The sequence below is a fragment of the Pelodiscus sinensis genome, chromosome 1 (assembly GCF_049634645.1).
Source record: "Pelodiscus sinensis isolate JC-2024 chromosome 1, ASM4963464v1, whole genome shotgun sequence".
NCBI classification, from domain to species: domain Eukaryota; kingdom Metazoa; phylum Chordata; order Testudines; family Trionychidae; genus Pelodiscus; species Pelodiscus sinensis.
The window spans coordinates 237,210,598-237,236,521 of NC_134711.1; the positions used below are offsets into that span (position 1 = coordinate 237,210,598).

A 25,924-nucleotide genomic window follows, 5' to 3' on the forward strand; every position below is an offset into this window, starting at 1 on the left:
GAAGGGGCATGTTAATTTCAGCCATCGTAGTAGGGAAATGCGCGGGGGATTTAAATATCCCCCGCGGCATTTAAATAAAAATGTCCGCCGCTTTTTTCCGGCTTTTAGAAAAGCCGGAAAAGAGCGTCTACACTGGCTCCGATCCTCCGGAAAAAGCGCCCTTTTCCGGAGGATCGGGGCCAGTGTAGACGCTCTTTTCCGGCTTTTCTAAAAGCCGGAAAAAAGCGGCGGACATTTTTATTTAAATGCCGCGGGGGATTTAAATATCCCCCGCGCATTTCCCTACTACGATGGCTGAAATTAACATGCCCCTTCCGGAAAAGGGGCCAGTGTAGACGTAGCCTACTTGTTTAGCTCATAGCTTCTCTGAATCATGGAGTCCTCCCTTTCTGATCTCTACTCATTAAGCACAGTCCATTCTGTACACTGAATGAGGCAAAGATCCCATGGAAAAATTAATCTGTGATCATCAATTCAAGACTGCATATGTACAAGGGGGCTGAATTAGATTGCACAGGCAATCTTAATTCTGGCACTGCTTAACTTTTTGTAGTGCTTGACCATGTAGCCTTGATGATGATCTTTTAATGTAATTTTCTGTGTGTATCAGATTGTGACCAGGTTACCTCTGTGGCACCCCCCTCATTACTTAACTGTTTCTTGCAAGGTCTAAGGTCATGGTGCGTAGGCCTTCTGCCCAAGGCACACTTGAGTTGAATAAAGAATAGAAAATCACAGCTCTAAACAGGGTTGTCTTACAATTATTTGGTGGGACTCTTCCCTTCTATCTCAGGTTTAGCTTCAGACGCCATTTGCTTCAACTGATCCTTCAAGATCTGGTCATCCTTTCTAGCAGGGACTTGTCTCGGTGGCAAGCTAGCCATCTGGGCTGCGACCAGGCTTTCTTCACATCTGAAGTAAAGTGCTGCTCTCCTTCCTGGGCAGCCTTCTCCCCTGCACATGTAGCAGGGTCAGGCCAGTTGGGTCCACAGGTTGTGTTTTAATCTAATATTCTGTTATTTTATAATCCAGAAGAGTTAATGTACTTCTGAGTCATATGTTCTTAAATCTTAATGTGCCTTGATCTGCATGCCAATGCAAAATACGAAGAACAGTCATCTCTTGTTTTTTAAAATGTAATTTTATAGGAATTTATCTGTTGCAACTCTAGTAAAAACTGAGGCACCAGAAATGCTTATGATCTAATAGGGATTCATCACGTAAATATGGAAGCAGCAGAGGTTTCACTTGGTTTCCTTATAGGACCAGCCCTAAGTTTTTAGGTAGTGTATCTAGCCTGCTATTCACCTGTGACAGGATTTTGTCTCTTTGCCATTGACTGTTTTCATTCACAATCTCCTGTCCTCTCTCCAGCAACTTTATGCCTGCCTCAATCTGTATCCTCTGTCTGTGGAGGATCCCTCCCCCCACACTCACACTTGTTTTTGATTCCTCATTATATTTGGTGACCATTTCCCCGAGTTGACCAGAAGAGCTGATCTTGCAGCTTTCAAATCTGGGAAGGGCAGTTAAGAAATGCAGTCTGAGGGTGTCTGATTTGCATAAAAATGGCCACCGCGTGTTGCCAACTCCACACTTTGTCAGCAAAAAGTGGCAGTCTAGAGGGGGAATCTGTCAAAAAAGAAAGCCTTTTTTGACAGATCCCTTATGCCTCCTGCAAGGAGGCTTACAGGATCTGTCGAAAAAGGCTTACTTTCTCGACAGATCCCCCTCTAAATTGCCGCTTTTTGCTGACAAAGTGCTGAATTGGCAAAACGCGGTGGCCATTTTTATGCAAATCAGGCACAGGATTTTTAAATTCCTGCTCCATTTGCAATGTCAACCTGCCTAATCTGCATCCCTCTGCCAACAGAGGGATGCAGTCTAGACATACCCTGATCGTACAGAAGCTATCAACAAGTTGAAACTACCAGAACTGTACATGGGGAGTAGGTATCTGGACGGCTGATTGATTTCTTATCTGAGTACTTGATTCTAACAGTCACTGTTCTTAAACTTAATAATAGTGATGGTAATAATAATAATAGAGCAGGAGAAATAAATCATTACTATTAAATATGCTTTATATAATTACCATTTTTAGAATATTTTATTCTGTAGTTTTCTTAGCTTTCAACATCCGTAAAGAGCATTGTGCAGGATGTGTTAATATATGACTGTAAGATTTTTTTGTTAGTAAAATTTGAATTTAAAATTTAGCAACATTTGAACATATCTTAAACATAATTTGTTTCATATTATCATAGGAACACCATAAAAGATCAATCCCAAAAGATACTTGGAATCTTTTGTTAGATTTTGGAAATATGATTGCAGATGATATGTCCAACTATGATGAAGAAGGTAATGAATATGAATTTTAAACATTGGATTTAAGCAAAATTAACATACTGCTGTGAATAAACATGAAAATACAACTTATACCTAACGTTTTAAACAGTCTGTTAAGATTAAAGCTACGGATATACTTGATCATATTTACTGTACAGAACACCGTCTGTAAGGAGTCTGAATTGGACCTTGCTTTAATATACAGATGACAGTTAGCAGTCTCTGCATTGGTACAGTACCTGCTATCTCTCACCTTTATGTTACAAGAACCACAATAATATTATGTATTCTCATACACTTTTTTTTAGCTTTACATTAAGACTGCTAAACTTAGAAAAACATATTTTAAGCCTTTTAAGTTTATAGAAGTCTGGAAATAAAAATTAAATTTGAGAATATCCATTAGTTCATAATCAATGTAAACGTCTAATAATAAAAACTACAAATTTTATCTCTTCCAGTAAAAACATATAAAAGGAGACAAATATCTTTCTGTATTTTTGTATTCTCACTAAAATGTATGCTGTGGCCTCAAATCTGCAAACATATTGAGTACCTTTATGGATGTAGATAGTTCCCATGCCTCTAATTGGAGTACCATAATCTTGCTTTCAACTCAAATTTATTGTAAACCTCTCATAATATGAATTGATACAACATGCAAATCGTTTTTGCTATAAAAGATATAGCTCAGAGAGAGCATGATTTAATATTTTATTTCATTAGTTAGGCAAAATTTCTTTGTGAAAAATTGCTTACTATGTTATATCCAGTCCAGTGACTAAGATCTAGGTCATGCTGCGAAGTTGATATGCCATGTGTTTAAAGACTAAATAGGTTTAAGTTTTTATAGCTATTATTTTTTTACATTGTTTAACTTCTCTTTAGGAGCATGGCCTGTTCTCATAGATGATTTTGTGGAATATGCACGACCGGTAGTCACAGGAATAAAGCGTAAAACTTCTTAACCATGGACACTTCTAAATGGACTAAGCTTGCAGTCTGAACTCTATCAGGTAATGAAGACCTTTCGCCAATAACTGTGCACACTCACTGGTTTCAGTAGTCGTGGCAAGATGCCACTGACAAAACTTGAAATTGCTCCTTCTGCCTAAAGAAAATGGTGGCTGACTCAACACTGCAAGAAGAAACTCAAGATAGCCCAAGCTGTTCGTAGGATTTTGGCTTCAATTATTGTACTGGTTGTATCATATAGGATGTAGATTTTGCATGATTTTATACTTTGGAGAAGTTTAACTAGAGGCCATTTTAAAGTTTTGACAGCACGGCATGCCATTCAGTTCATGATCCAAGATGAACACCAGCAGTTACATAATTAAAACTGTATTATATTGTACTTATATTAAAAGCAGTATTTGTGGTATATAAATTAAATCCCTAAATAAAACGTATGTAGTATGTTGTATTTTTATACAAGTGAGCTCTGTGTAACTGTGCCCTAATATAAATTTGTAACAAAACACTTTTTTCTTGGTGCCAGGATTCTAGAATTATATTTTAAGATCTCAGTAATGTACAGATTGACCATGTCTGTTTTTTTCCCCTTGTAAGATTAATTTTTTCATCACTGTGTTCACGTGAAGTACGTTTGGTTATGTTGGTTATCAATAGCATTGTTGAACAAGGACAGCTGTGCTTTGTTTTGAGTCCAAGGATGGTTTGAATATCATTATTTACAATGTTGATTGATTAGTCTTTCTTTTTTTTACTTAGACCCTTAAACAACCAAAGATGCATTTTTATAATTCATGTTTGATAGATAAACATAATTTAGTTTTTCTTCAACTTTCCATTTTCCATTTACTTTTGTGTAAATAATGAATTGTTGGGATTTGAGAATTTTAATAGTCTTCAATTTGCCTTAAAACAGGTAGGTTCCATTTAAAGGCCATATTCTGTGCATGCAGTTTCTGATCTGATCTCAACCCTGAAATGGAAGGGGGGGGGGGCGACATATAACCACGGTACATACAGTATATCTTAACCTCCCTTGAAAACTTTTGGCAGGGAATTGATTTATTTCTCTACATTATTAAGATTCTTGCATCTTGGTCTAAATGCTTTATAAAACAAGTAATAGTTCTTTGAATAGGATCCCTGTTAGTGCTCCACTTCAGATGTGAATGCACCTTAAACCCTTGCTCAGAGATTTTCTGTTAGCCATGTTTGTTTGGCCTGTGCATGCATGCTTTACATCTTTATTCCTCATACTGAGATTATATGGGGTTGCACAGATTTGAGAGTGCCTCGGCTAGCTTCTTGTTTATAGTTTAGTGTTAGTATTCGATAACTGTCAGTAGATTGGTAGTGTGAGGATTAATTTTGTGCCTCTCCCTCCCCCTAGGGAGCGTTTCTCTCCTGACATGATACATCTAGCTCTATAGGATTCAGACATTTCTCAGTGGCGGTTACCCTAAAACTACTGCTTGGGAAACTCACATAGCTCCCAGAAGTCTAACTTCTTCCTGGTCTTTCAAGCACTCCTGGATGCCACATACACCACTGCCAGGTCCATTTCTGTGATGGTAGTTATGCACAAGGTGTTATCGCTCCAACTCCCAAGGTTTCCAAGAGAGGTTCAGAGCACTTGAACACTTCCACTTTAATGACTGAAAGCTGTTTGCAGAAACCACAGATGAGTATCTAGCCATTTTAAAATCTTTGGATATATAGAAAGAGAGTCCAGAGATCTTGTCCATCTCAGTTCTCTGGATTTCACATATCCACCAAACCCCCAGGAAGAGACATAAGTTGCAGAGAAAGAAGGCTGCTCCTTCTCCTTGCACAAGTTTCAAGTCGTCATTGAAATAACAATTTTGACAAGATGGTTAGGGGCTTGAATCTCCCAAACCTCAGGTTCAGCAGTATACAATTCTTTGCGCCACCCCCCTCCCTTTTGAAGACTACTTTTCCCATTTCCAGTATGCTTGGAGGCAGATCACAAGTGGGTCCTAAAGATCATAACAGGCTACACTGCCCACTTTTCATTCTCTCATCAAGGACTCCTCCCAAGCCTTTACTAAGATAAGAAATAGACTGTATCCTTCAATCGGGAGCAGTAGAGCCAGTCCCAGCTCCTCATAAGGGAAGAGGGTTCTGTTTGAGGTATTTTCTTGTGCCAAAGAAGGGTGGAGATCAGTTTCTGGATTTAAGACCACTCAGAGTATTTGGAAAGTTTCAAAAGTTCAGGATGGTGACTCTGGCAGCAATAATCCTTATACCAGAGGCAGGAGATAGGTATCTTGTAGGTTCACAGCTGAAAACCAGCTTGCATACAGCAGTACACCTATTAAACAAAAATTATCTGTTTTACACTATAGGAGAGGAACATTTTCAATACAAAGTACTTCCCTTTGGCCTTTCCTTTATTCTAATGGTGTTCCTAAAGGTCGTAGCAATACAGGTTGAACCTCGCTGGTCCTGCACCATCGGGACCTGACTGGTCCTGAACAAGGGGATTTGCCGGACCAGGGAAGGTATCTCCCCTTGTGGCTGTGCTGTCACCAGGCTAGGGCCCCTGCTGTTGCCTCAGCCCCCCAGGTTCTTCCCGGCCCCGCTGCTGCCGGGGCCGGAGCACCACAGCCAGAGCTGAGCAGCTAGGGCAGAGTTGTGCAGCTGCCTGGCTCCGCAGCTGGAATCAGAGCTCTGCAGCCCGGGCCAGAGTTCCCTGGCTGTCTCTGGGGCTGGAGTTCCCTGGCCGCTGAAGCTCCTTGGCCGGGGCCAGAGGACCACGGCCAGGATAGAGCTCACCGGCCATGGGGGCCAGAACTCCCCACCATGCCAACTGTCCTCCCACACTCTCCACACACACACTCTGGGCTCCTGACTGAGTCGCCAGTGACCCTTACGGCACTCTTGCCCCCCCCTTCCACCAGACCTCCCTCTTCCTGGGCTCTGTGGTCCAGGAACATCCGTGGTCCATGCCGGACCACAGATGTTGCTTGACTAGGGAATCCTGGTTAAGGGAGGTACAACCTGTAGTAATCGCTTATCTTAGTCATAGATTGTTTTAGTCTACCTTGATGACTGGCTGCTTAAAGGTCAGGCTTACAAAGCAGTACTATCATCTGCTCAGACATCCCTTTTTCTTTTCCAGGAATTAAAGTTCGGAATTGGAAAATCCATACTGATCCCTGTGCAGAGAGTATAGTTCATAGGGATGTATTTGAATGCAATGACCGCTCTGGCATACCTTTCCAGGGAGAGATTCTTAACTTTATCACCTCTAATCAGGACCGTTAAAGAGAGACTTCAATCCTCAGTAAGAAACTGTCTACAGCTCCTAGGTCATATGGCAGCTTCGTCGTGAAGACAGAGTCTTGCAAGATTTCAGCTCTGGTGCTCCCAAGGCTAGCTCAAAACAATCTATTCACCAACCAGAGACAGTTTGAATAAGCAGATCAGGGTTCCTTTTCATGTAAAAAATTCCATATACGGATGAAAAGATCCGTTCAGCATTGGTATAGGTACTGATTTAATTTGCCCAATTCCAACAATAATTGTGATAACAGGTGTATCTCTATTGGAATGGGGAACTCACTTCAGTGCCCTCACAATTCTAGGGCAGAGGGAAATCCATCTCCACATCAACTGATTGGACTTCAGTCAGGAATGCTTATCTTCATTTCTTACCAGTCATCTGGGGAAGTGCAGCTGGGTCATGACAGACAGTGTGGCTTGCGTGTTCTGTGTCAATAAAAAATGGGGAGAGCAAGACCCCCTCCTTTTGCACTGACACAAAGCTGTGGAATTGGTGTGCCTATTGGATCCAAATTTCAGCCATTTACTTCTCTGGAGTTCAGAACACCATAGCAGATGCCCTCAGCAGGTGTTTCACCAAAATTTCCACCACTTATTCCAGAACTAGGGATTACCAGGCATGGACCTCTTCGCTACCACCAGGAATAAGAAGTATTTTCTGTTTTGCTCAAGAGGAAGTAAGCTATCGGTCTCTGGGAGACACCTTTCTCCTGTCTTGCATGAAGAGGCTAGTCTGTACATTTCCTCTAACATGGTGAAGAGACTGCTGAACAGGGTCAGACATGACCATGTCAACATTATCCTTATAGTACTGACCAGTCTGAGGCAAACTTGGTATTCTTATCTGCTTCAGCTGTGCATCAAGGCAGCAATTACATTTATCATTCCTCATCTCCTCTCCCCAGCTTTGGGTAATCTATTCACCCCAACCTGAGAATCCTCTATCTCTGGGCATAATTCCTCAATTATTCATATGATTAGGATCTACCTGTTCTATGGAAGTACACGTGTCACTGAATAATAGAATGGAGTCAATCCAAATTATTAACCTGCAGAAGTGGAGAAAAGTCCACCATTGGTTTCAATGCCACTGATGAGTGTAAGAATTCTTGTTCCTTTCAGCTATCTGGACTAGCTATTGGACATAAAGAAATCTAGTTTATTGGCTAGCTCGATTTAAGGTTCATTTGGCTGCAAAGTCAACTTTTAAGCCTCTGGTAGAAGGATTTTCTCTCTTTGTTCACCCTGAGTATTTAGATGTATTAAGGTTTTTGGGAAGCTCTCTTCAAGTGAGAGGTCCCACTCCAACTGGGAACTTGAACTTCATATTTAGATGTCTCACAAGACCTCCATTCAAACCAAGGACAGTCTGTTCATGGCTTCACTCATCCATGAGGATTGCCTGTTTGGTAGCTGCTTTGTCAGCCTGTATCAACAGAGAAATGGGGCCTTGATGGCAGACCTTCCTTCCCATTTTATGGAGTTATTCAGGGATAATATTTCTGCACACCCACACCTTACATTCTTACCTAAGGTACTATCAGAATTTCATCTGAATCAGTCCAGTAATCTTCTGGCTTTTTCCAAAACCACATCTGTCTCATACATGGGAAGTTAAGATGCCAATGCCCTTTTAACTAGATAGGACCAAGCAATTTCAGAAGTCACCTCCACTGTTCATTTACATTATAGACAGATCCAGGGGGTCCATAACTTCTACCAAGAGATTGTCAAGATGGATCTCTTGGTGTATTGTCACTTGTCATGGTGCACCTGGTGCTTAGACCTCTCTTCCCTACAGGTGACAGTACATTCTACCATTCTACAAGGAACATCTAGGCTGTGTCTAGACTGGCACGTTTTTCCACAAAAGCAGCTGCTTTTGTGGAAAAACTTGCCAGCTGTCTACACTGGCCGCTTGAATTTCTGCAAGAACACTGACGATCTCATGTAAGAAATCAGTGCTTTTTGCGGAAATACTATGCTGCTCCTGTTCGGGCAAAAGTCCTTTTGCGCAAGCTTTTGTGCAAAAGGGCCAGTGTAGACAGCTCAGATTTGTTTTGCGCAAAAAAGCCCCGATCGCGAAAATGGCAATCGGGGCTTTTTTGCAGAAAAGCGCGTCTAGATTGGCACGGACGCTTTTCCGCAAAAAGTGCTTTTGCGGAAAAGCGTCCGTGCCAATCTAGATGCTCTTTTCTTCAAATGCTTTTAACGGAAAACTTTTCCGTTAAAAGCATTTGCGGAAAATCATGCCAGTCTAAACGAAAATCATGCCAGTCTAGACGTAGCCCTAGGGTATTAGGGTATTACTCAAAAACATTCCAGTAATTTCAGTACATACATTCAGTACATACAACACTAAGCCTTATCTATGCCTTTTTGATTCAGATGCAGCACTTGGTATTGTGGTCCTTTCTTCAGTTCTGAAGCTCCCTGCTCCAGGTGACTTCCAAGTAATATCCCCACAGGAAGTGCACTCTCCCTAGGGATGCTATGCAAAGAAGAAGAGGGTATTCACCCTATGCAGTAACTGTTTTCCTTTCAGATGAGTGTCACTGTGTGTGCTCCTCACCCTGTCCTTCCTCCCCTCTACTTTGGACTGTGCTCTCTGGAACGCTTAGATGGAAAAGGAACTGAGGGAGGTTCATTCACACAACCCTATATAGCCTCAGTGTGAAGGGCAAGGATACATTAAGACAAATCTATAGACCAAGCAGTCTCTGAAAATGGAAATTGTCTTATCTGGGACTTGAGAAGAGCATGAGCACCTGAAATGGAGCACCCCCATATGGATGTATGTCTCAGAAAATCATAGTAACTCCACAAGATGACTAATCTCTTCTTGTGATATAAGTGGGTTCAATACCATTGGCTTCAGTGGAGTTGCATCTGTTTATACCAAGTCTGAATTTGGTGAATCATCTCTCTTTTCTTGTGATCTGTACATTTCTGCAAATGATAGCTGTGGTTTAATGCAAGCAATTAATTTGATCTTTGTTTAGACTGTCTTCCTATCCATAAGCACAAAAAGTGCATATGAGAGATGTTTCATTGGAAAGCATTCAACATATTACATTAACATACAGGGCTCTTGTAAACACTACCTCATCCTTCTGAGTGTGTCATCGTAGTAAAAGTTTGTGAAAGTAGAAGCTGTTAATTACTTACAACTTTAGTAAGAGCAGAATTGGCATAAGATCTTTAAAGATGATAGGGCATTAACTAACCTGAGCTATGTAATTTATTGATTGCTTAATATTTAGAGTATATTATATATCAATAATGTAAACATTTCATAATTTCTTGTACCATTTTGCTTTATCAATCATGAAGATCTGTAAGACTCATAGTATTTAAAAAAAACCCTCTTAATATTTTGACTTTTTAATAGGTACTTGACTTCTAATATGTGAAGACTACCTCCAATAATAATCCCTCTCTCCATAAACATCATGTTGACAAGGGAAATATTACCTCCGTTCTTTCTTCCACTTGTATGAATTTAAATTGTGCATGTTGGTAAAAAGTGGGGGTGAAAATCTTTTTGTCTGAATCCAGAAATTTCCTGTAATAAGTTCCAGAGTAGACATGTTCTAAATAAACCTTTGGCAACTTTTTAAAATTATTCTTAGTCAAGTTTTACCCGTATTGAGCATTTGTAAATGTCTTGCCTGATAATTTATCCACTAGATGTCAGTATCTCAGTCCTTAGACATCATTCCCCTATCTATATGGGCTATTAGTATATAGTATATGTAGTAACTAAGAAATAACAGTTTTATTTTAACTAATCTATGAGGCATCTGCTTAGAAATACATTTGTATGCATAATTTAAATGATTTTACAGAACTTCAGTGAAACTAAAGCAAGAAAAGCAGAAAGGAATGCAGTTTTTACAAAACCATATAGGTAGTCTATAACCATTAGATATAAAATGTTAAGACTTTTCAATATCCTCAACTACTTTTATCCAACCAAATGCAATAAAAGGATTATTGTATCAGATGATTATGGCCTCAAATATAGTTACACATACATTACAAATTAAGCATGAATTGTTTAATCAATAGTTCCATTATAGGCAGTTAAGTAGCATCCATTACAGCAGAGTTTGTGAAACATTTAGTCATGCTGAACACTTGCTAGAATCAATCTAATTGACATCCCTTCACCTTTTGTTCAATTTATGTACAGTATAAAATTAATTTTTATTAAGGGAAAACATTTTAAAAATATTGAAGTTATCACTCAGCTGAGTCTTTGCAGCCACGTAGGGCTTGTCTCCTGTGCCCAGTGGAAGGGAGTACTCAGTGCTCCTGAAGACCTTCAGTTTCCCTGGATATCTGACCTTTCATCCACCCACTTTTAAACCTTACTTTATGAAAACAGCTTTCATGCGAAGAAGACTGGACAGGGTTAATAGGATGGCAGCACAGTTTGTAAATTTAGCTGGCCAGTACGATGTAATTCATTATCGCTTGGCTGAGGCAGCTCACTTCCATGTTGCTGCTGATCTTCTGCACCTCTGTGACTGAGTTGAGAATTTAGCCTACATCCTCTGACGTAATATCACCCAACAATACCACTTTGTTGTTAAGCCAGAGGCATGTTAAATATAAATGTCTAGCTTTCACATAATTACTTTTGCTTTACCGATTGCTTTTGTCCCTTGTTCAAATTCATTCAAAGGGGACAGGCTATGACTTGGCATTTAGGTAAACTGGTATCTTGATAGCATCTAGGCTGACCTGTTTATAACTAAATTATACAGAAATCTGTTATCAGGTTGTTTACACGTAAAGTATTAGTGCCTAGACACACTGTATATATATTTTTTTAAGTTGGTGCCAATTTGGTTTGACTTGTTAGGCAATCTTAAATGAATCATGGAGTTTTTACTTGATAGTTCTAAATCAATGTGATTTATCATGTCTGTCATGTTAAGGAGAACAAGCCTGCAGGCATTCACTCATGCAATGCACCTCATGAAAGTCTTGCTGCTAAGAGAGCTGTACATCTGTAAATTTTGTTGCAATGGATAAAGAATAAATAGACTTTCAATATAATGCATCAAAATAATAACAATGTTTGGTGTATAGTTTTTGTCTCCTTTCTGGTTTGGAAATCTTGTAAAGCGTGGTGTTTTTACAGTTCAACTTATTTGTTAGAAGATGATAAAGATATAACAAAAATTAGGTTTTTAGTATTTGGGCTTAAAATAAAATTGTCCATTTAGATTAGCTGGTCAACCTCAGATTTCAAAAATTGCAGAAATCCTCCTTGTAATATTTAACTGCAGCAGTGGAATGGTTAAGGTACTATATAGTTGACTAAACATCTGTCTCAGGTCCATCCTGTGAACTCCAAAATAAGCTTCCTTCCATCAGCTCCTTCTGCCTCAATTCTCTATCTGGTCACAGATCCTGGTTTCCAGTGGCATTCTTTCCAACACACCACCTATGCTCCTTAAGAAGCAGGTGTAGGCCTCTGTCTTGTCTTATTGATCTCCCATCTGGCCTTAAATCACATGCATATGTTATATTATGATTTTAATAATTGACTTGAGAGTGCACTAATGGGGGGCGGCAGACACCTTGGGTTTTTTAAGTCACATAACATGATTGACAATATAGAGAGTCCTTGGTTATGAAAGTAATCTTCAAGCATGAAAATTAATTAGTAAAACAGGTTGTTTACTTTTTCACTGAAGCAGTCTTGGAGTAAGGTAAAAAAATATACCAATAGCCTACAGTTAAGTAGACACTCTAAGAAAGTGGCACGCCAACAGGCAGAATCAAATCTGGGTCCTTTAAAGCAGGAGTGGCCACCCCACGGCTCGCTCTTCACTCCTAAAAGTGCGGCTCATGAAGCTGCCCCATGCGCCCCTACAATCGGCTCCCAGGCCCAGCCTCCTGTGCTCGCTGGGTACAAGAGAGCCATCCGGCGCCGGCAAGATGGTGGTGGCTGACAGGCGCCTGATGCGACCAAAAAAGCCTGCCAGCAATTTCCCTCCCCCCCCCCCTTCCACAATTTTGGTGCGGCTGTTTTGGCAGTCTTCATTTAATGGGTTTGGCACCCCCTGCTCTAGCGCTTAGTGCCTGAGCTAAAAGCTGGCTGGCTCAAGCTAGCTGGCTCTTTCTCTCTTTAAGTGGTCTTGGTGCTACTAGATAGACCAGTACACCACACCCAGCAGGTGTGTGAGTTGCAAAAGCTGGTGCTAAGGCAACACTTGAATACTAGGGAGATGAGTATGGTATAAAAACTTATCTAGAACAATGCAATTAGCATGTGCTGCCTCTTTGCCATAGGAGCCCTTCTTGGTCATAGTGAAATGAGTGGAAGGAGAAACCCAAGATGTTTAGTTTTTTTTAAATGGGAAGAGTATTTCAGGAGTGGGAACGGTGGATATCCCGGGAATGGTACAAGAGCGTCCTAAGAGTAGAGGACTAAGATAGATGTGTATGCATCTTTCCCAGCTGATGCTAGCATCTTCCTTGTAATTACGTAAGAATGATTCTGTAGTGTACTCCATCCATACTTTTACTTGCTACACTTCTGGGACCGTGATGCAGAAAGACTCTTAAACGTGGCTTGTAACAAGCTGATAAAATCAAGTAAGTATATAATGGATGGGGGAGGGTGTCACTCAGTACAGCCTACTCAAATGCCCCCTCCATGCCCCATCTCCATTGTTCACTTCCTCCCCATTTCATGTTTCCCTTTTGGAGTTTGCTGCCTCCCTTTTCCCCCTTCAGTTTTGCACTGTTCCCTCTTGTGGTTTGCTGCTCTCCCCCCTCCCCGGTTTTCCTCTTTGCAGATTCTGCTCCTTTCCTGACTTATGATTCCTCCCTCTCTGCCCCGCAAGTACTCTACCCCATTTTGTGTTTATCCTTCCTTGGCTTCCATTCCTCCCCCTATCTCAAGTGGTCTCCCTAGTGACTTCTCCCCAGTGGTGTGTTGCCTGCCTCTAAGTCCTGTTGCTTCTGCACACGCCCACCTCCCTTGCTGCTTGCCTGCCTCCCCTGCCTATCCACCCCTTTTTTTGCCCTCTGCCTCCTCCAGCCCCACTTGTTCTGTGCAACCACATGTACTCGTATGTGTTCTCCCTATGCCCCCATTTTGTTTCTGACTCTGTGTCCCCTCTCCTCCCATTTACATACGTAAACTCCCAATGCAGCTGGAGAAACCATTTTTTCTGGCTGTGCACACGGCTTTATTTCCTACTCCCTTTCAGTTGTGTGATGAGCACTTCCATTTTGTGTTTGTCCCCTGCCACCGTCAAAACAGAGGCGAGATTAGGGGCTTTCCCCCTCCCCTCTTCCCTGTGTTATTTACATTCTCTTCTCCCCTTCATCTCCCACTGTTCCTGTCACCTGCTCTCAATAGCAAATCTCCAAAGGCTTCATCTCGGAGGGGAAGACTGAGAGGAGGGGATTCCCAGCCACTGTCATTGCCCCACCTCCGCTTTCTCCCCTATCCACTCCCACGGCTACCCCCATCACATCTTCTGGAGCCATCATCACCACCCATTGGGTGGCCACAAGTCACAGTCAAGGACTCCATTTCCAAAATCACCATTGACAATGGAACTCCCTCAGTCAGTAAGAAGGACCAGAACAGGAAGAGAGGCAAAAGCCCCCCCCCCTCAGCTGCATCAGACTACCCTAATTTCATGAAGAATCTCTCACAAATAGACAGACACCATCTTCCCCAGGATTCCCTGGTTGTTTTTTCAGACTATCACATGGTGAAGATAGGCATTGTGGGAGGAAGACAGGGTCTCTTTGTTCCTCTCATGCCCTTAGAGGAGCTGGGCTTATGGGTGGTTCTCACTTCTGTCCTGCATGCTGATCATCTGTGTCCCTGGGGCAACTGGTCTGCCCCATACACCCTCTTCTGCTCAGTTTCAGGGATCCCACACAAATTCAGGTGCTTGTGTTACCCTGGGAGTTATTATCCAGCCGCTGGAGATGACATTTACCAGTGGGAGTTTGAAGGGGTCCTTTATGGTGACCTCTCAAGGCCCTCTGTCATATTTATTATTCACTGGGGAAAGCTTGTATGAGATCTTCTCCCAGGCTTTGAGACATCTCTGGAAGGACAGTCCCCTGGCCTAGCAAGGAAGGGTACAAGGCACTCCCTGGCTGTGTCTAGACTGGCCAGTTTTTCTGGAAAATCAGCCACTTTTCCGGAAAAACTTGCCAGCTGTCTACACTGGCCGCTTGAATTTCCACAAAAGCACTGACCATCTCATGTAAGATTGTCAGTGTTCTTGCGGAAATACTATGCTGCTCCCGTTCGGGCAAAAGTCCTTTTGCGCAAAAGGGCCAGTGTAGACAGCTTAGATTTGTTTTCCGCAAAAAAGCCCCGATTGCGAAAATGGCGATCGGGGCTTTTTTGTGGAAAAGCGCGTCTAGATTGGCACGGACGCTTTTCCGCAAAAAGTGCTTTTGTGGAAAAGTGTCTGCAAATCTGGACGCTCTTTTCCGAAAATGCTTTTAACGGAAAATTTTTCCGTTAAAAGCATTTGCGGAAAATCATGCCAGTCTAGACGTAGCCCCTGTGTACTGAGAAACATCAGTCCTGCCAGCACCGGTGATTCTGCCCACTTGGTCCCTTATCCTTACTAGGTAACAACTCCACTTGGGGTGGGGTCCATGGCACGGGAGTCGAGGCAATGTCAGGAGCATGGGAGTAGGTCAATCCTAGATGGAGACTGCCCTCACTCAATTGTCCCATCCATGTTTTCTCTAATCCTCATCCTATCACCCTATCCACTGAGCCTACCCCCACTGGCCTACCTTCAGATAGTACCCAATCCTCATAGGTGCTGGTAATGGGGGTGGGGGAAAAGTAAGCACAACAGATGTAAGCTGTAGGCCCAGCACTCCATTTTCCACCCGGAAGAGAGGGGAAAAGGCCTCCCACACGTCATCTGAGGGGCCCTCTGCTGGGGCCACCTCCTGCGCCCTAATAAGAAGGTCTGGGAGGTGGAGGTAACTGGGGACACTCTGGCAGTGGAGGTGGGACAACTCATTTCCTACTGTTCCTTTCCTGGATGAGGCCTTGGAGGGCAGCCCACCAGTCAGTGCTGATGTGGAGCTCACCTCCCTGCCTGATGGGGAGGATGCCACCTTGGCAATTGAGGGGTGGCGGTTGAGGTCCTCTTTGAGGAGATTGAGACCATAGGTATGATTCCCTGGCTGCAGGGGAAGACAACCTTGTGCCAGCAGCCCTTGATCTGGGTGCCAAGCCCCTTGCAGTGCTCCCTTCTCCATTTGCCCTCCCCCAACTTACTCCCCGGGGGTGCCCCTGCCCTTTGCACCTGCCTGACTGTAGAAGGCATCAAGCTCAAGGCTGCCACCCCCACTGTGGAAAAAGCTAGTGCTGAACAGGCAGGTTTTGAGCTTCCTGGGTGCCTCTTCCTCAGGCTGGGCAGTCACGTTCAGAGCATCTTGAAGAGGCCTCTAACCCCGCAACCCTAACACATAATGAAGAGGCCACAAGTGCTGAATGTACAGTGGCATCTCAGCCCCAGTGCCATGGAGGGGTCCCCTCACCCTTTCCCGTTAACCCTGTAACTGGTATGGTGCTGCCAACCAATCCCCAGCTGGCTGCCAGGGTCCCTACTCCTGACCCTCCCCCATTGCTACCACCTTGGGTTGTTATCCTCCCTTCCTTGAGGGTTAACCCTCAATAGACAGTATTTGTGTTCCCTCCACCCACTCCGCCCAGAGCGCTGTGCTCCTGCTGCAGCTCATTCTGATCAGGGGATAGGATGGGCCCTCTCGTAGGGATGGTGCTGTGCTGGGGAGCAGACACTATTAAGGTAAGTGTGACTGTGCCAGATGGTCACGGGGATATTGACAAAGGCCAGCAGGATGATAAGCAGGAGTCTATGGACTTCTTTGAGTCTGTGGCGTTCTTGATCCTGACCTACTGTGGGTTTTTTATTGCAGTATAGAGAGAGTGGACAGGGTTAGCTATGCTCAGGTGAAAAGTATTGGGCACAAAGGTGGGAGTCTCCCTCCCCAAATCTTGCCACAGAAGGGCTGTCATATATATATAGGCACAGGGTGAACCCAACCCTGAGTACAAGTTTTCCCTCAAGTTTTTTGTATAAAAAATTTTACTAGCCCCTTCTTCCCTGCCCCTCGAGCACTCCAAAACATATGGTGCTAATTTATCACAGCTAAAATGCAGACCATGGCTGTGGATACGCTGGTATGAAAAGTGCATTCCTTTTTAGAAGGAAGAATAGTATTAGGTGTGATATAAGTTACTAATTTGCTTGATTTTATCCATGGACTAAATGAGTTAATTAGACATTCCTGCTCTAAAGGGGATAGAGCAAAACAGTGTGTGGGATTTGGTTTTGTTTTCTTTTGTTTTTTAATGGATGAGCCAGGTTATTTTGAAGCCAGTGTTTTCTGGGTCACTTGTCTAAATTCAGTAACAAACCCATCTGTGCCTCCAGATAATAAAACATTGCCATTGGATGTAGTTAGAAATGTGAAAGCTCTACTGAATTTTACTATGCTCTTTTTACATAATTTGCTAACATTGAATCTATTGCATTTTGAGGGGAGATCTTTCTGTGCATCCTTTTGTAACAGCTAACTGCACTTCTGATGCTTAATCAGGTCCCAAAGGGAAACAAATTCTAAAATACTACAGAACCAAAAAGAAACAAGCCATTAAAAAAAATGAACACTCCTATTAGGCATTTGTTTATCTGAGTGTAGAGTTACGTAAACTGGATAGTCAAAGTATTTCTGGCTTGCTTTATGATGCATTGCAGGAATGATTTTGATCTGTGCATGTCACTTCTTATATGTTGCATACACGTGTTTTGACAATTAACTAACCCTGTGTAAAATATATTTGGATTAAGAAATATTTTCTCTTCATTTGGATTTGGGACAAGAGGTGGCACCTGTAAAACCAGAAAAGGCAAGCCTTGCCTTATACAGAGAGCTCTGTGCAGTGACACAATGGCTAATATAAAGAGTTGGTTGAGCTGAGCTAAAGGCAAAGGAACAAAGAAAGATCAAGACTCCGGGGCTGCTTGAAAAAAGGAAAGTGAGAAGTATCGAAGTCCCTTGTGATGGAGAAATTTAAGGCTGCTGTTTTGCTGGCAGGGGTAGGGGATGCTCTTGGTTATCGAAATTTCACCCGAGAGAATAGTGCTTTAGGTGCAAAGATCCAAGAGGAACTAAAGGAAATTGGAGGGCTTCAGAACTTGGTGCTGTCTGCAGAAAAATGGCCAGTGAGTGACAATACCCTCATGCACATGGCTACAGCAGAGGCTGTCATCACAGGTAAGTAACGGCTGACTAGCAAACCTATATTGAGAAGAAACAAAGCTGTGGAGGTGCTCGCATTCTTAAAATAGGCACTAAATGATATAGAAACAGTGAGGTTGAAAGAATTGATGCAGATTCTAAAGATGCTGTTTAATGAATAATACATATAAGCCCACAGCTTGTCTTCCAGGTGAAAGTAATATTCTGACACAAAAAGTAACAAGTTTCATTTCTTAGGTTTTGAGTGTCTGCCTGTATTTTTCTAAGGTTAAAAGCTAATAAAAATGAAAGACTAATACAGTGGGCACTTAGCATCTATCAAATGAAAAGCTGGTTAAATAAGTATGTTCTGTGCCCTGAGCCACAGTGAATAATACTGCCCTCTGGGAATAAACCTATTTAAAAGAATGAAGCTCTTGCATAGAAAAAATGCATCTAGACTAATCATTAACACAGTTTCTATGCACTATACTGTACAGAACATCATGATGTCACTGGGACATCTTAAATCCATTAAGGACTAACCTGGCTAGAAAAATGTGCATCTTTGATATACAGACAGCAATTTTAAAATGACTGTGTTTCACCTTAAATGTACTAAGGCTATGGCTCATGGCTATTTATATGTATCCTCTAAAATTATATAAGTTTGGACAAATACTTCTACTTTTTCTTAAAATAGTAATAATCTTCTGTAATAGTTCTTATGTCCACATTCTGCCCATTAGCCAAAGTTTTTAACATTGGCCAGCCCTTATCATCAAAAACACATCACTAAGCACATAGTAACAGTGTTTAGCTAGATTTTTTTATTCAAAATCAAGCAAATTTTTCTTTCAAAATTAGTCTGTTTCCCTTTACATTAAGTAATAATATATAACTAAATGTTAGCATGTATAGGTACATGTCTGTATTGTCTTAGTAAATGAAATTTTACTTGTGCTCATATTTCATGTTTTATCTGCCTGCTGCTGAACTGTTCTAAATTTAGTGTCTAGAGATCAGTTGAAGAGAATGTTAGATACTTCATGTTTGGCTACTGTCTAACCAATGGTTTGAGAGATAGCTAATACACTAAAGATAAGGTCAAGATGTCAGAGTAACATATTTCTGAATATGGTCAATGATTAAATGCACATCACATTTCCTGCTTCTTATGCTCTACAATAGTATAAATGATATCTGCGAGGCCTCACAAGTCCTGCTTGTAGTCATGTTGGCTATGCTTTAGTGTAATAGTAAATGTTATTACTGAAATATAACAGAAGCACATCTATTCTTAAAAAACAACAACTACAAATCACCACAGATACATTATGACTGATTCAGAAATTAAAGTCCAGAAAGAATCATTATGATGAGCTGGTGTGACCTTCTGGTGATAACACAGGCCAGAGAACTTCCTGAAAATAATTTCTCAAGCAGATCATTCAGAAAAAACATCCTATCTTGATTTAAAATTTGGCAGTGATGGAAAATCCAGCTCAACTTTGGGTAAATTGTTCTAATGGTTAATTACCTGCACTATTAAACATTTATGCCTTATTTCCAGTCTGAATTTGTCTAGCTTTAGCTTCCAGCATTGGCTGGTGTCTTATCTCCCTCTGCTAGACTGAAAGAGCCCATTATCAAATATTTGTTCGCCATTTTTAGGTACTTATAAACTGTAACTCCTTAACCTTCTCTTTGCTAAGTTATTTGCTCCTTGAGTCTCTTACTATAAAACATGCTTTCCAATCCTTTAATTATTTTCATGGCTCTTCCATACACCCTCTCCAAGTTAATCAATGCTCTTCTTGAAGTGAGAACACCAGAACAGGACACAATATTTCAGTACTTGTTGTACCAGTGCCAAATACAGAGGTAAAATTAACCTTTCTACTCCTACTCAAGATTCTCCAGTTTATGCTTCCAAGGATTATATTAGCCTTTTTTACCACAGTGTCAGACAGGGCACAATGGGCAGTAAGTGAAGGTAGGGCTGCTGAGGCCCTGCCCCCCACCACGGGGAGGGGAAGAGGCAGGGCAGCATGCCAAATACATACACACTCCCACCACCAAAGAGAGGGGTGGTGGGGACCGTGTGCATACCCCGGTCTTCCTTGCCTGGAGCACTGGGGAGGGAGGAGGACATGCATCCCAGCCTCCCTGGCCCAGAGCACTAGAGAAAGGAGGGCACATAGCCCAAGCCTCCCGGGCCCCACAGCACCAAGGTGGAAGGAGGAAGCGCAGCTCCTACTCCCCGGCCCTGGAGCACCAAGGAGGCCGAGCGCTCCAGGGCAGCAACACTCTGCCTCAGTATGCCTACAGAAGGCATTCTGGGGGTGAAGTGTGGGCAGGGCTATGCCTGGCAGTTTGGGAAAGCTTTGCCTTCTCCTGCCTAGGATACAGGATGCCCATGCTGGGCGCTCATGTTCAGCTCATAATCCATCACGATCCCCAAATCATTTAGACACTGCTTCTCCTGCAAATATGGCTGACATTTTTTGATTCTCGATGGCCAATAAGAATGGGAAAAAGACAAAATGAGATTAAACTAGGTAGGTACATAAAGGGGGGAAAGAATTACAAATACATTAGCAAAAGAAAGACCAAGAACACAGCAGACCTAGTACTCAAAGAGAAATACAACAATAGAAAACACAGCCACGACAATAAATGCCTTTTTTGTTTCAGTTTTCATGAAAAAAGTTAGCAGTGATCCGATTACTAATGCAGCAAAGATCAGTGTAAATAAGAAGGTAGGATCTGAGACCAATATAGGGACAGAACAATTTAAGAATTAGACAGATTAGATGTTTTTAGGTTGGAAGAGCCCCATGATGAAATATATCCTAGAACAGTGTTTCTCAGCCAGTGGTATGAATACCCTTAGGGGATACTTGAGAGAAGTGTGGGGGGTACGTCAACACAACTGCAATTTGGAGAAAACTGAATTTTTGTTTTAAGTTGTACAGCATTTTATTATTTTTGTACTTTTTACATCCAAAAATGTCATCGCCCGTCTGGCTATGATTAAGTTGTTTAAACAAATGTGTTGCAATGATAGAAAAAAAATTGTGTGTCTGAAAATTGTAGGTACAGGGGGGTACTTTACTTTATAAAAAAAGGTTGAGAAACACTGTCCTAGAATACTTAAAGAACTGGCCCGCCTCCAGGCGCACGGCGCGTGCGCGAGCCCGTCCCCGGGATGTGCGGGCAGGTGCACGGCACATGCGCTGCCCAACCACCGCCGCTGGTGCACACCCTGGGGCCACCCAGGCGGGCTGCACCTGGCCATACAGGGCCCCGTGGGCCACGGGGGGAAGGGCACTTCAGGGGTTAACGCAGCCCCCGTCCCGGGCGGCCACTGCAGTGAACCAAACCAGTGATTTCAGCTCTTAGTGCTTTCAACTCTTTAGCCACTTCCTAGACTGGCAAAGGATTCCAGCTTCCACTGACTAGCAAAAAGACTCATGGGCTATGTCTACACTGGCGGGTTATTGCGCAAGTACAGCCTTCTTGCGCAAGAATCCGCAGAGCGTCTACACTGCCCACCCGCTCCTACACAAGGAAATTTACAGTATGGCATGATAAGAGACAGCTCCTTGCGCAAGAGATACGCTGTTTTCTATCAGGTGTGAGGTCTTTTGCGCAGGCACTCTTGCACAAGAGGGCAGTGTGAACGTTCGGCAAACGTGTACTTGCGCAAGAATTGGCCTCCAGTCAAAAACACAGGTGGCCTCTCCGACACTCCGTACGGGCAATCACCACTCGTTGGTTCTCCCTAGTTTCCCCCCCCCCCTTAAAGGCACAGGCACGCAGTACAGCCATTTACCACGTGCAGCCCGGGTAGCACCCAGGGGGAGCAATGGCAGCTGCCCAGCCTCAGCCAGGTCCCTCAGACCCCACCGAGGAGCCACCCCAGAGCACCCAGCAGGCCCATGGGGCACCAAACGGCGGGCTCCATGCTGGAGCACCGCTGAGGTGAATGCCCTCCTGGACCTCTGGGGAAAGGAGGAGGCCCTTCAGGACACCAAGTCCAGGAGGAGAAATACTCAGATCTTCTCCCTGATGGCCCAGGCGCTGGCTGCACAGGGACACCCATCCCGGACCCTGGAACAGGTCTGGGCCAAGGTGAAGGACCTACGCCTCACCTATATGCGGGCCAGCGAGCATGGTGGCGGTGGAGCCACTTCCTGTCCTCATTATCACCGCTTGCAACACATCCTGGGGGACATGGGAATGTCCCCTGCTAGCCCAGGTGGACACAGCGGTGGCTACCCCAGTGGTCCGACCCAGGGAACTGGAGGAGGAGGAGGGGGGAGACCGGTCCACGGACGAGGAGGAGGAGATGGAGGTGGCAGAGGACAGCAGCCAGACCCCACCATCCCATCCCAGCAGCAGTCAGGACGTGTTCCGGGCATCCTCAGAAGCTGGTGAGGGATTGTCTGGTGAGTGCAGTGGCTACCATTCGCAAGTGTGCTGGGGGCAGGGAGAGAGGCCACAGGGTGGGGGAGAGGTAGCAGTACATGGCACAGCCTGGCCACATGCTGTGCAGAGGCATGCAGCACGTGCAACCTCCCCCTCTCCCACTGCCCCAGGGGAATTCCCTCTTGCAGTTTTGAACCGGACAGTCCAGTATTTGAGCTTTCTGTTCGGGAAACAAATTGAGAGGATTTAAATGAGAAAATATAAATGACCGGTATTTTCTAACTAAGATGTAATGTAGATTGTGATGTAATGTCAAGTGTGTCCGGTATTTTTGTTGAAACCATCTGGCAACCCTACGTGCAGCCAGACCAAGTGACACAGAGAAGTGGCAGCTAGCCCCAGCCCACGCCTGGGGCCCCAGGGATTCTGCTCGACCAGACCTGGGGGTGGGGGGTCTGGCCCAGAGTAGGCCATCCCCAAGGTTGCAGGCCTGACCCCACACAGCCTAAAGGGTGCTGCACATATCACACATCCATGGCCACCTCTGGGACACTGTAGCTTCCCCTGGGGAAGGCACAACAGGCCCCCCAAGCACATGTGGCCCCATGGGGGCTCCTGGGCCACCGTGGGACCCCCTCTCCCCCTGCCCCAGGGGAATTCCCTCTTGCCAGCCACACCTGTCCCCAGGCATTGTGACGTGCTGGGAGGAGAGCTCGGGGCCCCGGAACACCATGGGGCAGGGCTCATTGACCATGTTGCTCTCCTCCGCTTCTCCTGCAGTGGGACCCCCTGCCAGCAAGGGACCTTCCAGCCCCATCCCACCAGTGCCAAGGATCCAGGGTCCATCGCAGCAAACCCGAGACTACCACCACCTTCTCCACCGCCATGTCTGTGCCATCGAGCACATGGAGTGCTCACTCAGGAACAAAATCGGTGCTGACGAGGAGTGGCGGGAGCGGGTATGGGGCCAGTACATTGAGCGCTGTGACCGCATGTACGCCCTCCTGGGAACCATTGCGGAGCACATGGGCCCTGCGCCACAGCACAGCATGGCCAGGCCCCCTCCTGTTGCCCCCTCTGATGTGCTCAGTCCTCCCCCCACTTCACCCCTTGATGTGCCCATGCCCCGTCCTGTGGCCCCCCCCCAACATCGGCACCTTCTGGTGCAGCCTGCCTCGACCCGGCACGAGGGGCAGAGGCGCCCCCGCATCCATGGGGGTGGGAGAGGCCTCCCTTCACACCCAAGAGGCCCTCCAAGTTCAGGGTTCCCTCCTTCCCCCTCCTCCCAGTTCAGGGCCCCCACCTCCTCCCTCCCCACAGTGAACCCCCTTCCCCGTGTAAATAAAAGTGCCTTATATAAAGCAAGTGCCTTTTATTTATTGGGAGGTGAGGGAAGGGTGGCGGGAAGGGATGGTGATGGGAGTGGGAAGTGGGGGCATCCCTGCGGTCAGAGGTGTAGGGGCGGCTTATTGTGGGGCCTGGTCTAGCATCACCTGGAGGGCTTCCCAGACCCGCACCCCGTGGTGATTGGTCTGCCGGGTGGCAGCCGTTTGGGGCTGCTGGTAGGCCTGGCCCTCACCTGCCATCCACCCTTGGAGGAAGGACTTCTGGGATGTGCTGCACCCCCATGTCCAGGCGGGTCAGGAGGCACCTGAATCGTGCCTTCAGACACCCAAAGGCGCCCTCCACGGGATTGCAGGCCCGGTCCAGGTGGGCGTTGAAGGTGGCCTGGCTGTGGTCCAGTCGGCCGGTATATGGCCGCATCAGCCAGGCCATCAGGGGGTAGGCCACATCTCCCAAGATGCAGACTGGCATCCTGACATCCCCAATGGTGAATTCCCGCTGGGGGAAATAGGTGCCCGCCTCCAGCCTGTGGCACAGGTCTGAGTGCCTGAAGATGCGAGCGTCATGGGCCCGGCTGGAGCACCCCACATAAATGTCCTGGAACCGGCCCTGGTGGTTCACGAGCACCTGGAACACCACTGAGCAGTAGCCCTTCCAGTTTATGAACCAGGCCGTTCGGTGTTCTGGCGCCCGGATGGGGATGTGGGTCCCGTCTATGGCTCCCCCACAGTTCGGGAACCCAAGGCAGGTGAAGCCAGCAATGGTGGTGTCCACATCACAGGGGTGGATCACCCTCTGGAGCAGCACATCATTGGTGGCGTGGACGACCTGCAGAGGGGCACATCGGAGCACAGGGGATGCATGGAATGAGACACAGTGCATACATGGGCCCCTGGGGTGTGCTCACCCTCCCTTTCATGGCCCCTCCCCTGCCCCTTTCCCCCTTTGCTTTAATGACAGATCTAAAGCAAACTCCATGGCTGTGTCTACACTAGGCCACTTATTCTGGAAAAGCAGCTGCTTTTCCAGATAAGCTGTGAGCTGTCTACACTGGCCGCTTGCTTTTCCAGAAAAGCAATGACGATCTACTGTAAAATTGTCAGTGTTTTTATGGAAAAACTATGCTGCTCCCGTTCGGGCAAAAGTCCTTTTCCAGAAAAACTGTTCTGGAAAAGGGCCAGTGTAGACAGCACAGTAATCTTTTCCACAAAAAGCCCCGATCGCGAAAATGATGATCGGGGCTTTTTTGCGGAAAAGCACGTCTACATTGGCCACGGACGCTTTTCCAGAAAAAGTGCTTTTCCGGAAAAGCATCCTGCTAATGTAGACACGCTTTTTCCAGAAATACTTATAACGGAAAACTGTTCCGTTTTAAGCATTTCTGGAAAAGGGTGCCAGTGTAGACGTAACCTTGGAGTGGGCACACCCACCCCCCAGGGCAGCTCTCTCCTTTTAGCTGGCTGATAGCAAGCAGCAGTTCAGCCCCTGCTTACAATATAATTCAATTAGGACAAATACAAAGTACAACACTTAAGAAGGAGTAATTAATTGGGCAAAATACAAAATGGGAAATGATTGCCTAGGATGAAGTACTGCAGAAAAGGTCTAGGGATTATAGTGTCACAGACTAAATATGGGTCAACAATGTAATATTGTCACACACAAAAAAAACCAAACATCATATTAGGATGTATTAACAGGAATGTTGCAATCAAGATGGAAGTACTTCTTCTCCGCTGCTCAACACTGATAAGGCTGTAACTATAATATTATGTCTAGTTTTGCACCACACTTTGGGAAAGATGTAGACAAATTAGAAAAAGTCAAGAGTAGAGCAACAAAAATGATTAAAGGTCTAGCAACCATGATGCTGGAGAAAGATTGAAAAAATGTTTTTGTTTAGTATGGAGAAGAAAAGATTGAGGGGAGACCCAATAGAAGTCTTCAAGTACAAAATAGGTTGTCATAAAAAGAAGGGTGATACACTGTTCACCTTGTTCACTTGAGGAGAGTACAAGAGATAATGGGCTCAAATTGCAGCACGGGAGATTTAGGAAAACTGCCTAACTATCAGGGTAGTTAAGCACTGGAACAAATTTCCTAGGGAGACTGTGGAATCTCCATCACTGGAAGTTTTAAGGAACAGATTAGACAAAAAAGTGAAAACAAAAAAAAATCACATTAGCTGTATTGGTTAAAAACAACAGACATAGTGTTCCTTTGTGGC

At 44.5% G+C, this 25,924-nt stretch overlaps 3 protein-coding genes across 6 annotated transcripts in view; all 3 read left to right on the forward strand.

Moving 5' to 3' along the window:
- DCUN1D2 (defective in cullin neddylation 1 domain containing 2) overlaps positions 1-11,488 on the forward strand; it is a 44,512-nt gene extending 33,024 nt beyond the window's left edge. For all 3 annotated transcript variants that reach the window (XM_075918451.1, XM_075918450.1, XM_075918452.1), the window contains 2 exons: positions 2,268-2,364; positions 3,241-11,488. In XM_075918451.1, the coding sequence (XP_075774566.1) occupies positions 2,268-2,364; positions 3,241-3,320 (177 nt within the window). In that variant the 3' untranslated portion in view covers positions 3,321-11,488. The remainder of the gene's footprint in view (positions 1-2,267; positions 2,365-3,240) is intronic.
- A 6,151-nt stretch (positions 11,489-17,639) lies between these two features.
- ADPRHL1 (ADP-ribosylhydrolase like 1) overlaps positions 17,640-25,924 on the forward strand; it is a 37,147-nt gene continuing 28,862 nt past the window's right edge. Inside the window, exon 1 of one of the 2 annotated variants that reach the window (XM_014581507.3) lies at positions 17,640-17,955. In XM_014581507.3, the coding sequence (XP_014436993.2) occupies positions 17,742-17,955 (214 nt within the window). In that variant the 5' untranslated portion in view covers positions 17,640-17,741. The remainder of the gene's footprint in view (positions 17,956-25,924) is intronic. The other variant, XM_006138938.4, reaches the window with a different exon arrangement.
- On the forward strand, positions 17,962-24,907 carry LOC142826087 (uncharacterized). The gene is made up of 2 exons (XM_075918514.1): positions 17,962-22,373; positions 23,134-24,907. The coding sequence occupies exons 1-2, from the start codon at positions 22,097-22,099 to the stop codon at positions 23,838-23,840; spliced, it is 984 nt and encodes a 327-aa protein (XP_075774629.1). The 5' UTR covers positions 17,962-22,096; the 3' UTR covers positions 23,841-24,907.

Excerpts from the sequence above, each read along its gene's own strand:
- LOC142826087 (XM_075918514.1), top strand. The coding sequence starts at position 22,097 with ATGGTGGCGGTGGAGCCACTTCCTGTCCTCATTATCACCGCTTGCAAC. Across the intron at positions 22,374-23,133 it reads AGCTGGTGAGGGATTGTCTG|TGGGACCCCCTGCCAGCAAG; the intron begins GTGAGTGCAGTG and ends CTTCTCCTGCAG.